Source organism: Bos indicus x Bos taurus, chromosome 18, assembly GCF_003369695.1.
Source record: "Bos indicus x Bos taurus breed Angus x Brahman F1 hybrid chromosome 18, Bos_hybrid_MaternalHap_v2.0, whole genome shotgun sequence".
Classification (NCBI taxonomy): domain Eukaryota; kingdom Metazoa; phylum Chordata; class Mammalia; order Artiodactyla; family Bovidae; genus Bos; species Bos indicus x Bos taurus.
The window spans coordinates 13,053,405-13,063,666 of record NC_040093.1 but is presented as its reverse complement, the minus strand read 5'-3'; the positions used below and the strand labels follow the sequence as shown (position 1 = coordinate 13,063,666).

At 58.0% G+C, this 10,262-nt stretch overlaps 1 protein-coding gene across 1 annotated transcript in view; it reads left to right on the top strand.

Annotated features, from left to right (window-relative positions):
• The first annotated feature begins 1,515 nt into the window (after positions 1 to 1,515).
• Positions 1,516 to 10,262, top strand: part of PPP1R37 (protein phosphatase 1 regulatory subunit 37) — a 37,932-nt gene continuing 29,185 nt past the window's right edge. The window contains exon 1 of the mRNA XM_027515495.1: positions 1,516 to 2,004. Coding sequence (XP_027371296.1) covers positions 1,803 to 2,004 — 202 coding nt within the window. The 5' untranslated portion in view covers positions 1,516 to 1,802. The remainder of the gene's footprint in view (positions 2,005 to 10,262) is intronic.

Below are 10,262 nucleotides of genomic sequence, written 5' to 3'. Positions count from 1 at the left end.
CCATGGCTAGTCTGGAACAGCTGGTGTGAGCTGGATGCCAGACTTGGGAGACTTGGACTTTTCTGGTGGGCTGGCTTGTATACAGTGAGGGGAGTGACTTGAATTGGGTCACATGGTCACACACAAGAGGTCCCTCCCATTGCCTGGCCTCTGGGTGGGTAGCCTTTAGGTGGGTCAAACCCTGCAGCACCATTGGGGAAAAGGGGGATTAAGGGTTAGAGTGAAACTTTGCCCCTTCTCCGTTTAACCCCGGCTTTGTAGCCTGGCTGTCTATTTCACACACTTTACTTTTATTTATTTGGCCATGACACTGGGATCTTCTCACACCAGGGGTTGAACCCATGCCCCCTGTAGGGGAAGCACAGAGTCCTCACCATTGGACCTCCAGGGAATTCCCTCAGTAGATTGTTTCAAAAAGTAATTTCTGCCCCCTCTGTAGTCCCATCAGTTTAAGAATGTAAGTGAAGATTCCGTTCAATATAGATGTGATTTCCTTTGGTCATCTTCAGTGGTCAAAGTGCAGCAACCCCTGAAGTTGAATGAAGCTTGTGCAGGGCCTCAGCTCCCATTTGTTCATTCTCAACGCTACCTCTGGCGACTCCTGGGCCCAGATTTCGAGTTGCCTTAGCAACGACGTCACTTGCTCCTCCCCAAGTCACCTTTTTTGGTTTTAGCTCCGCCCACCCAGGGTTGTGGTTGGGTTGGGATAGAGCGGAGAAAGTGCGGAGGCGAATAGTAAACGACTGAGTCAGCCCTTGTGGGGGCGTGGCTTGAGTTCGTGCTAGTTCGCTACTGGCTCCGTGATCTACCTGCTCCATCGCCGGGTATTTCGGTTGGAAGATTCGTCCCTTGCTTTCGGAATTTCTTCCTTCGTCTAGCTTTTTCTTTTCTTAAAAAAATAAAACAAAAAGCTAAATTAAGGCTAGAATACTCCTTATGGACTCATTTCCGTTTTTAAGTTTAAATTATATAAAATACAATTTATAGAAAAGAGCCCGACACGACTTACCGTCTGTTATAACCACAACATCCAAAGAGGGTCATTGATGAAATTGCAGTCTGCAAATGGAAAGCTGGAGCCTAACCAGCAAGTGGAGACAGGCTTTGTCTCCAGGCAGAGATTCCCTCTGTCAGCATCCATCACCTGTACTCATATAGTCAACACAACTCCTATAGCCTTTCAAGTTCTCCATCCCTTTGCTTCTCTCCATATCAGTTGGCCTAGCCTCACCAAGCATATGTTTTTATTCCTATCACCTCCACTCCTTTCTCCGTTGCCTGAGCTCGTGACGAATGTGTGAGGGCCTGAATGTTAGTTATCTACTTTGAAGCCGGGAGGCGTGGGGCGGGGGAGCGGCTTAGATTCGCGCTTGCGCGCTGCTCCGGGAGACGGCGTCCATCTCGCCCCGCCCCTCGTATTCTGCAGTTCCGGCTCTGCAGATTCACTACTCACGTTTCTTTTTCCCGTGGCTCTTTCTGTTTTTTGGTACCCGCTTTAACAACGCACGAGACAACTCTCCCTGAAAATAACTTAAATTGATTTTCTGCTTTTCCGCGTACGTGGCGGGATCACTGGCCCTTAACGAAAGTGCGGCTGCGAAGGAGCAGACGCGCACCGGGCTCGGGGGAGGCGCGCTCGAGCTCCCGGCGGCGACGACTACGACGACCAGGAGAGGGGACGGAGTCGGCGCCTGAAGCAGTGGCTGAGCCCATGCCCCGGGACGGCGGGAGGGCCCGGAGAGACAAGTCCGGGGCCCGGGGCATGTCCCCAGGGCCCCCGTGAGGAGGCGGCGGCGGCGGCGATGGAGATCCCGCCGCAGGAGGCGCCGCCCGGGCCGGGCGCGGACGGCGAAGCCGAGGAGGCCCCCGTCGAGGCCCCGTCTCCCGGCCCTGCATCGCCCCCGGCCGACGGGCGCCTCAAGGCTGCGGCCAAGCGCGTTACGTTCCCTTCCGACGAAGATATCGTGTCCGGAGCTGTGGAACCCAAAGACCCCTGGAGACACGGTATAGCCACCGCTGGAGCGCGGGGGCGGGCTGGTTGGGGACCTGGGAGTCGGTGCGGCCACCAGTACAGAGGTGGAGCTCAATAAGTTGCCCCTAGTAATGATTTAAGGAGACAGTCGTCAGTTTAGAGCTTGGAGGGTGTTAGGGAGTGGCTGTTGGGTTGGGAAGGTGAACATTAGCTGGTTTATGCTCCCTCTCTCCTCTCCCCAAGGGACGCTGATGGTGATCGTTTGAGGAATTCAGATGGTGAGCAATCAAAGAAAGTTTAGTGGCTTGGGAAATTGATTAGGAGGGCAGCAGCCTTTGAGTTCATAGTTCCCTCAGAGAAGGATAGAACAGTCAGGGGAGGAAGAGTGGGTCAACATTGTCGCTGAAAGGGCGGTTGGAGGAGTTTGATGGGCCCATGGGGACAGAAAGAGGTTACAGTGTCGGTCTGCAAGCCTCGGGGGCTGGGGATGGTCATGTGACTCAACTTCCTTGGCTGAAAGGAGGACAAGGAGTAAACTTGGAGTCTGGCGGTAGAGGAGTCAAGTCAATCCCGGGACTGGGAAAGGGAGGCAAGGTAAACAAACTTGCCAGAAAAAGAATCTAGTTGGTGGTCAGTTTGGGGCTGGTTGAGATAGTCCTCTCCTCCCCTACTCCACCCCCACCTCCCCCCCCAAAAAAGGGAAGCAGAACATTGTCAGTCATTCAGGAGCGGAGGAACTTTGGAGCCTGGCTCTGGGAGGGCTGTCCTTGTTTTGTTCCCCCTACCCCTGTCCCGCCTGCCCCGAGAAAACATTGGAGTTGCTGGCGGTGGAAGGTGAGAGCGCTGGAGAAGTTTGATGGCTCGAGGTGTGGTAGGGAGAGAGTGACTGCATAGATTATAAGTTCTCTGGAGAAGGTCGGCTCTGTGTTGGAACTGAAAGAGCAGTTGGAGGAGTGTGTTTTATCTGTAGGGCTGGCAAGGTGGAAAGTGGCTCCAGAGATGGATGGCAGGGTTGAGTCCTGGACAGGTCTGGGACTCGTGCTGGGATGGAGCCGAAGATGAGAGGGATCGGCCTGGACCCAGGTCTATAGAAGTTGGTCTGTTGGCCCTGGGGAGAGAGGTAGAAATGTTGCTAGTCTGTGGGCAGTGGAGACATCGATGGCTTTGATGTGAGGGTGGGAAACGTGGGAACTGAAAGCTGAACCCACGAGGAGCGGCCGTAAATGCCATCTTGGCCAATTAGTGTTTTGTTTGTTTTGTCTTTTGGCTGCACGGTGCGGAATGGGGGATCTTAGTTCCCCGACCATGGATCAAACCCCGGGCCTGGTGCTGTGGAAGCACAGTCCTAACCTCTGGATCTCCAGGAAATTCCTCAGCCAGTTATTGTTAAAGAGGCAGTGGTTAATTTAAAATTCTTGGTGTTGGGAGCCAGCCAAGTCCCTGGGCTCTCGGCCCTCAAGATAGGTTAGGTTGGAGGGCTTGGGGGACTAGGGCTGAGGAAGGGAAGAGGGAACAGGCCCCAGATATAGCATCCGGTCCAGGGAGCTCAGAGCAGGAGGGAAAGAACTGGAGAGGCAGAGCAGGATGGTGGCTAGCCTGCGCTGCAGCTCAATCCTGAGTCCTATTTACCCAAAGCACGACCTCAGGCTGGGTTCCTAACTCCTCAGAGCCTTGATTTCCCACCTGTAAGTGGGTGAGAATAGCCACGCCACGGGGTTTCAGAGAGGACTGAATAAGGTTGTATGTGGAAAGTGGTCAGCCAGATTGGGCTTTCATGAAGCTGCAGTTATGGTTGGTCATTTTAGGGGTGACGTTAGGTGCTACTGGTCATTTTAGGGGCTAGCCTGGACGAGTTGGTTCATGGAGTTGGGGGGGGCATGCTTCACAAGCTTCCAGTCGGTTGGTGGGCTCGGGCCCGGGGGAAGGGAAGATGTTCCGTTTGTGGGCTGGAACGTGGTGGTGGCCACGGCAGTTGGAGAGTCCGGGCCGGGGGCGGGGTGGGAGTAGGGGAAAGTTTCTGGCCCGCAGGTTCCCAGAAGAGCAACAGCTGTGTGTTAAGCAGCTGTTGGGCTTTGGGGAAGCCATTTTTCCTCTCTGAGCCTCCTGTTTCTTTCTCTGCAAATGGAGGTGCTAATTTCTACTGTGGGGAAGTTGTGAGGATTAAATAAGATAGTCCTTGTAAGTTCCTGCCACATAAATAGCAGCTGCTGTTATCCAGGCAGATTCAGTCTGGATTTTTTTTTTTTTTTTTTGGTTGGTTGGGTTTTTTTATGTCTCATGGGCAGTCGTGAAGAGGCAGTGAAGGCGGGGGTTGGGGGGGCAGAATGTTGAGCAGGAGGGTCAGTTGGTGCCTGGCTGGGAGGGGTTGAGAGGATGGTGGCTGGGAGGGACGGCAGGACTAGTCTGCACTCACTCTCCAGAAACATCAGTGGGTCTGAGGTGGAGAGGTGATGACCTGGAGAAATGAGTTGACTTTACGGGAGGGTGGGGAGAGATGGTCTGTCTGGGCCAGGGAGAGGGGCTGAGGTTGACCTGTGAGGGAAGGAGTTGGGTGGCAGGGGAAGGAGTTCCCAGGCAGGGGAAGGCTCATTTGTGAAAAGTTGGTGAGTTCGGGAGATGGGATTTGGCCGGCCTGGTCCTGGCCAGTGAGTTGCCCTGTGTCTGGGGAGGACAGTGGAGTTGTTGGGTGGTCTGGGACTGAGGGAGACAGAGGCTCGCCAGGCTATGGGAAGTTGGGCCAGGGGGCTTGCCCAGTTGAGAGATCGAGGGTCTCAGCTGGGGGCTTCAGGGAGGGGTTGGCAGGTCTTGGAGGAGGGGCAGGAGATTTGCTGGAGGTGGTCTGTGAGCCACGGGAAAGCAGAAAGGGTGTCATTTGAGCTGCAGCCCTCGTGGGAAGGGTGAGGGAGGGGTCACGCTGGGGCCTGCCCTGGTTACATGACCCCGAGGCCAAGGGTGAGGGAGGAATTGGCACATCGGAATTGGAAGAGGTCATTGAGAAGCTGCTCTTCCATCGCAGAGATGGAGAAGTCGCCCTGGCCTGAGGTGCAGGAGCACCCCCGGGCTGGGAGCAAGCAGCCACTGGAGGAATTGGGCCCTAGCACCGGGCGCCCAGTCAGCAGAGCCTTGCCCTGGGAAGAGAGCTTGGCCAGGCCTGACAGCTTCCGGCTGCAGTGGGTGAGGCTGGGTCTGGGGCTAGGTGGGGGCCCAGCTGGGTGGGAGCCTCTGGGGGTGTCTGCCTGAGACAGGAGCCCTGTCAGGCCCTGTCAGAGGTCACGTGTTGAGGGATTCCTGGAGGCCAGACATCTGAAAGAGGTGCGGGAGAGTCTCATGCCTACTGAGGCTCAACCCAGCCCAGCGCTCAGAAGGGCCTTTCCTGGCTCCCATGTCACATGACGTCCCCGCCTGCCCCCAACTTGGGGGCCTGCTTGTCTGCCTCATTGCACTAAAGGCCGCCTGCTGTTAAGATGCACATTTGTTTCGTGCTGGTGGTCTCTCTCTCTCTCTGGAATGGGAGAGCAGACAGTCCATCCTCATTCCCGCTCAGCCCCTCGAAAGACACATGGGGATCATGGCCAAATGAGTGCCAGGGGCACGTGCAGCCATGCAGAAGGGCTGAGGCCAGGCCATACCTGGGGTCCCTCTCGCTGTGGTGTGCTTCCTGCCTGGCCCCGGCCGCAGCATGCTATGGCTCCGGCACAGCCCCGATTCTCGCTGAGCTGGTTTGTTTCCTCATCTGTGAAATTGTGAGCCCTGTCCTGCTGACCTGACCTCCAGGATGTCTGAGTGGACCGGATGGACCTGGTGGGGCAGGGGGTTCTCTGTAGCAAGCCGGTTGCCGGTGGATGGGCTGTGAAGCTGGAGAGGAGGCCGCCTCCGTACTGCCGGGCTGGGGCCCGTGTGCGCCCCACACTCCCTGGGGGGTGGAAGTGGGCCCCTATGGAGGAGGGGCTCGCCTGCCGCAACCCCCATCCATAGCAGCAGGCCTTGCTGTCCCAGCTCCTCTGAGGGTCTTGTACCAGGGACTCTTCAGATCAAACTGCAGGAGTGACCTGAGGCCCAGCTGTCTCCCTAGTCCCAGCTGACCACCATGTGGGGAGGAGACACGGGTTTGGCGAGGCAGGCGTCAGGGAGCATGTGACACCGGCCACAGTCTGGGCGGCTGTCTGCCCCCTCCCTCCAGTCCTGCCCATGACTCATTCCCCACTCCCTGACCTCCACCCTGTGCAGTCTGTCCTGGAGTGGGGGCATGGGAGCTTTGCCCCCCGCAGGAAACTCGTCACGTGGAGTGGCGGCGTCTGCAGGGTGAAGGGGGCCCAGACATGCCCAGCTCTGGCCACCCGAGCTTCAGGGCTCGATGGGGGCGAGGGGTTGGTGGGGACAGCGGCCGTTGTGTTCCTCAGTGAGGATCAGGGGGGTGGAAACACCTTCCTGTTTGTTCTCACTGAAACCTGGGCTGCAGATTGAGTCCTTGAAACTGTTTTGACAGGTGGAAAGGAACCTGTCCGTAGTGGACAGAGGCTCTCTTGCTAGTTAATGGCTCATTTTACCTGAGTGGTGGGCGGCCTGGCTGGTGAGGAGCCATTGCCCTTGAGGGGGGTGGCTCTGGTGCTTCCCCCAGGTTTCCAGCAGGGCCCACCCTCACCTCCTCCTGCCGGCATTGGCACATAGACTCTGCCATGTGACTTTGGGCGGTCGTTCTGTCTGTCCATAATGATATTTCTGTCTATGAAATACAGCTGACAGTCGTACCTCCTCATAGGGCGATGAGGATTAAGTGAGAGAACAGTGTCCCCGGGGAGTGCTGGGGGGCCCTGTTCTTGCCGTCGCCAGTCTTCTGCCGCCGCCTCCAGCCCCTACCCTCCGTGCCGCGCTGTCTCTGCTCTGCGTTTGCACTCGCCTCTCCCGCAGCGTTTCCCTCATCAAAACCCTGCGGTCTATCCGTCAGGAGAGTTCCCCGACGTCCCTGACAGGGACAGTCCTGTCTGTGACGAGCTGGGTGACTCTGGGCAGGCTGCCCAGCCTCTCTGAGCTGAAACTTAGTCAGCCTGTCTCGGCCTTCAGCTGAGAGGCAGCAAGGGCAGCGAGGGTCTAGATGCGAAGCGCTGAAGTGTTAACCACAGCCTCTCAGACACCGGCCATGACTGTGGACAAGTTCCAGCTGCCCCCGGGGCCCCGTCCCCTCTGTAGACTGGCCTGGCGCCCCAGCCCTAAGCCCCGTGGGCAGCTGACTCCGTGGTCGGGCCTGTGTGGGGAGCGGCTGGCCCTCCTTTCCACCTCCAGGTCTTTATTTGTGTTCACTTCATGTTTCCCTCTTGAAGGGTGAAGACTGTGGGTCACCCCTGTGACTTGCGTCTGGCGCCCAGGAGGGTGGGCGAGCGGCAGGGGAGTGAGGCTTTCCATCAGATCTCACGCCACCAAGGCACTGGGGAGAAAGCCTCTTGGAGGAGTTGATGGGCCTGTGCCAGGCCCCACGCCTTGGGTGCTTGGCACTCGGTCCTCCAAGGGGCCTGTCGAAAGTGTGTGCACGTGTTTCTGGGAACCAGGCGTCTCCTGTCTCTCACAGGCGTTTGGCTCCAAAAGTATTAAGAACTGTGGAGCCAGGCGCCCTGGACTGGACTGGCCATGACGGGGGCAGCTTCTGGGAATGGAGGCCAGGAATCTGTGTTTCTAGAAAGCTCCCCAGGCGGCCAGGTTTGGCTGTCCTGCTCAGGGCCCCTGATTCAGCGCAGCTGCCCAGCACTCAGTCCCAAGGCTCAATTCCAGACCTCAGTTCAAGGGTGGCTGGGGCTGGCCTCGCAGACTTGTTGTAGAGCACACTGAAGCAGCTGACTTGCGGTAACTGCAGAAACGGGATTTGGGTGGGCGGCCTTCTGCAGTGGAGCGTGGAGGGGCCCAGGCGAGGCCCCTGCTCTCCGGGCGACCCTGGTCACCGCTCATTACTCCCACCGCTGGGCTGAGTGGGTGTCTCGGTTATGTCTCCCAGCCACCCGGGAGGCAGGTGCCGTTCTTCCCGGTTTGTAGATGAGGTACTGGGAGCATAGAGAGGCAAGGTCACTCACTGGAGGCCGTCACAAAGCCAGGCAGTGTGGCGGGGGGCCTGCGCTCTCTGCCCCTGGGTCCTGGGTGCGTGAGCTTTGGCTCACGGCTGCATCCGCTTCTGCCTGCTGCGTGGTTTCTTCGTCTTGAACCCATAACCCTTTGTAAGATGGAGATGACCGTTCCCGCCTCCCCAGGCAGCTCAGGGATGAGAAGCAGCCTGAGTGAAGGAATCGGCTGGGTGGCACTCAGGAGGGGATCTCTGTGGTTCTTGGGCAGCTCAAGCGTCCTGGAAGGTCCTCGCTGCTCCTCTGTCCTCAGCCTTGGCCAGAATTCCTCCTGTGCTCCCCAGCGTTGGGATGTGGTGCACGTTCAGTCCCTTCCAGCTGAAGGCGAGTGCAGCCTCTCATTTAGTGAATGCCGATGTTAAGGGTCGGGGGTGAAGGCAGGCCCTGCCTCCTTGGAGGTCACGGTTGAGTAAGGGAGCTGCATGGTAAATAGTTCTAATCAAATCAGGGTGCCCAGGACCCTGACTGGGAAGAGCTGATGGGCAAGGCACAGGTGGCTTCTTAGAGGAAGGGGCCGTCTCAGGCCTAAAGAAATCACTGGAGTGAGCCAGGTGCGGAGCAGTTGGAAGAAGTGCAGAGGGTTGGAGGCGGAGCCGGTGAGGCCCATCCTAGGAGGAGAAAAAAGCCAGTCTTCCTAGAGTCAGAAGTCTGGAGGTGGAGGCAGGAGGGTCAGAGGCCAGACTGGAGAAGGCAGGGAGGGACCACCCACCCAGGTGGGGCCTTGTGGGCCCTGTTAGCCTGAGGGTGGCAGGGAGCCAGCAGGCTTTAAGAAGGGGCCTGCCCCCTGTTTTCAGCAGAACCTTCTGGGAGTGCGGCCTGCAGAAGCTGAGACAAGGCTGGGGCAGCAGGCCTGAGACTCTCGGCCTCATGAAGCCCTGTGGTGGCTAGGAGCTTGTATTTGTTTGATTGATTTTATCACCAGATTTATCTGAACCTCTCCCTCCCCAGAAGGTTTTGCACTGCTGTGTTCTCCCCATGGGTCTCTGAGCTCCAGCCCGCCCCAAGCGTAGTTCGTGCCCCCTACCCTGGGGTGGGGTGGTGGGTGGGGGCGTCGTGCACTTGGGTGCTTGCACGGCCTCCCCCGTACCACCTCAGCAACTGGCTTTACCTGTAAAGTCCCCCAGGTCCCACACTTCCCAGATCCAGAGAGCTGTAAAAACTGAGGTCTAACATAATAGAGGAGGCCATCCTGTGGTGATTTCTAAGATCAGGAAATTCTGAACTCTAGACTATTGGCCCAGCAGGTTCCAGAAGGAGACCATGGAGCCCCCAGTGGCCCCTCCCCGTTTCTGTGAAGCTGTAGTAACACGAGGCAGCCCAGGCCCCAGGCTGCGGGGCACTCTGGTGCCAGTCCACCGCTGCCCTCTGTCCAGAGGCGGTCGCCTGGCTTTTCTGCCTCAGTACCCGCTCTTGTGTGGGGATTGAGAAACTTGGGAGGCGACTGGACTGGTAACTAGCTGTTGCAGGCAGTCAGGGTTTGTTAGAGCAGAATGGGGCCGTGTCCTGGTGAGCCTGCCCCGGCTCCCTCTGGGAGCAGACTGACCAGCCCTAGACCCTGGGCCGATTGTGAGTTCCACCACGTGAACGCAGGCACGTCCCAAAACCTCTCTGTGTCACAGTGTGTTCGTCTGTGGAGCCGTTTTGGCAGAAGAGGAGTCTGTTTTGAAGCCTCCTGACTCTTGGTGGGGACCCAGGCCCAGCCTTCTGAGCCAGGAGCACCCCGTAGCCCCCACAGACCTGGTGAGAATGCCGGGTCTTTGACCTCACTGCTCCCGGGCCGCCCCCATCACTCCCGCCCTGAGCCGGGCCGTGCTCGTGTTAGAGCAGCTCCCTCTTGGGAGTGCTTTCTGGCTGGGCTGGAGCTGCAACAGGAGGTGGGGGTCTGGTGCTTCAGTTAGGGTGGGACAGGCAGAAGCGGTCCTCTTTCCCGGAAGGCGGTTCCAAGGCCGGGTGGCCCCAGGAAGGACCGCTGTCCATCGTGCTTTGCTTATGTTCTCTCCCCACTTGGGAAGGCAGTTCCACGAGGGCAGAGCCCGGCTTGGTCTAGCTTCCCTGAGTGTCCCCAGAGCTGCTCGGCAGCCCTGCCCTTGGCGGGTCGTGGTGGGTGCGGGTGCCCAGTGGGCACTCTATGTAAAGTTATTCTCACCCTCTTTCTTATTCTCTGCAGCAGCTCTAGAGCCTTGGCC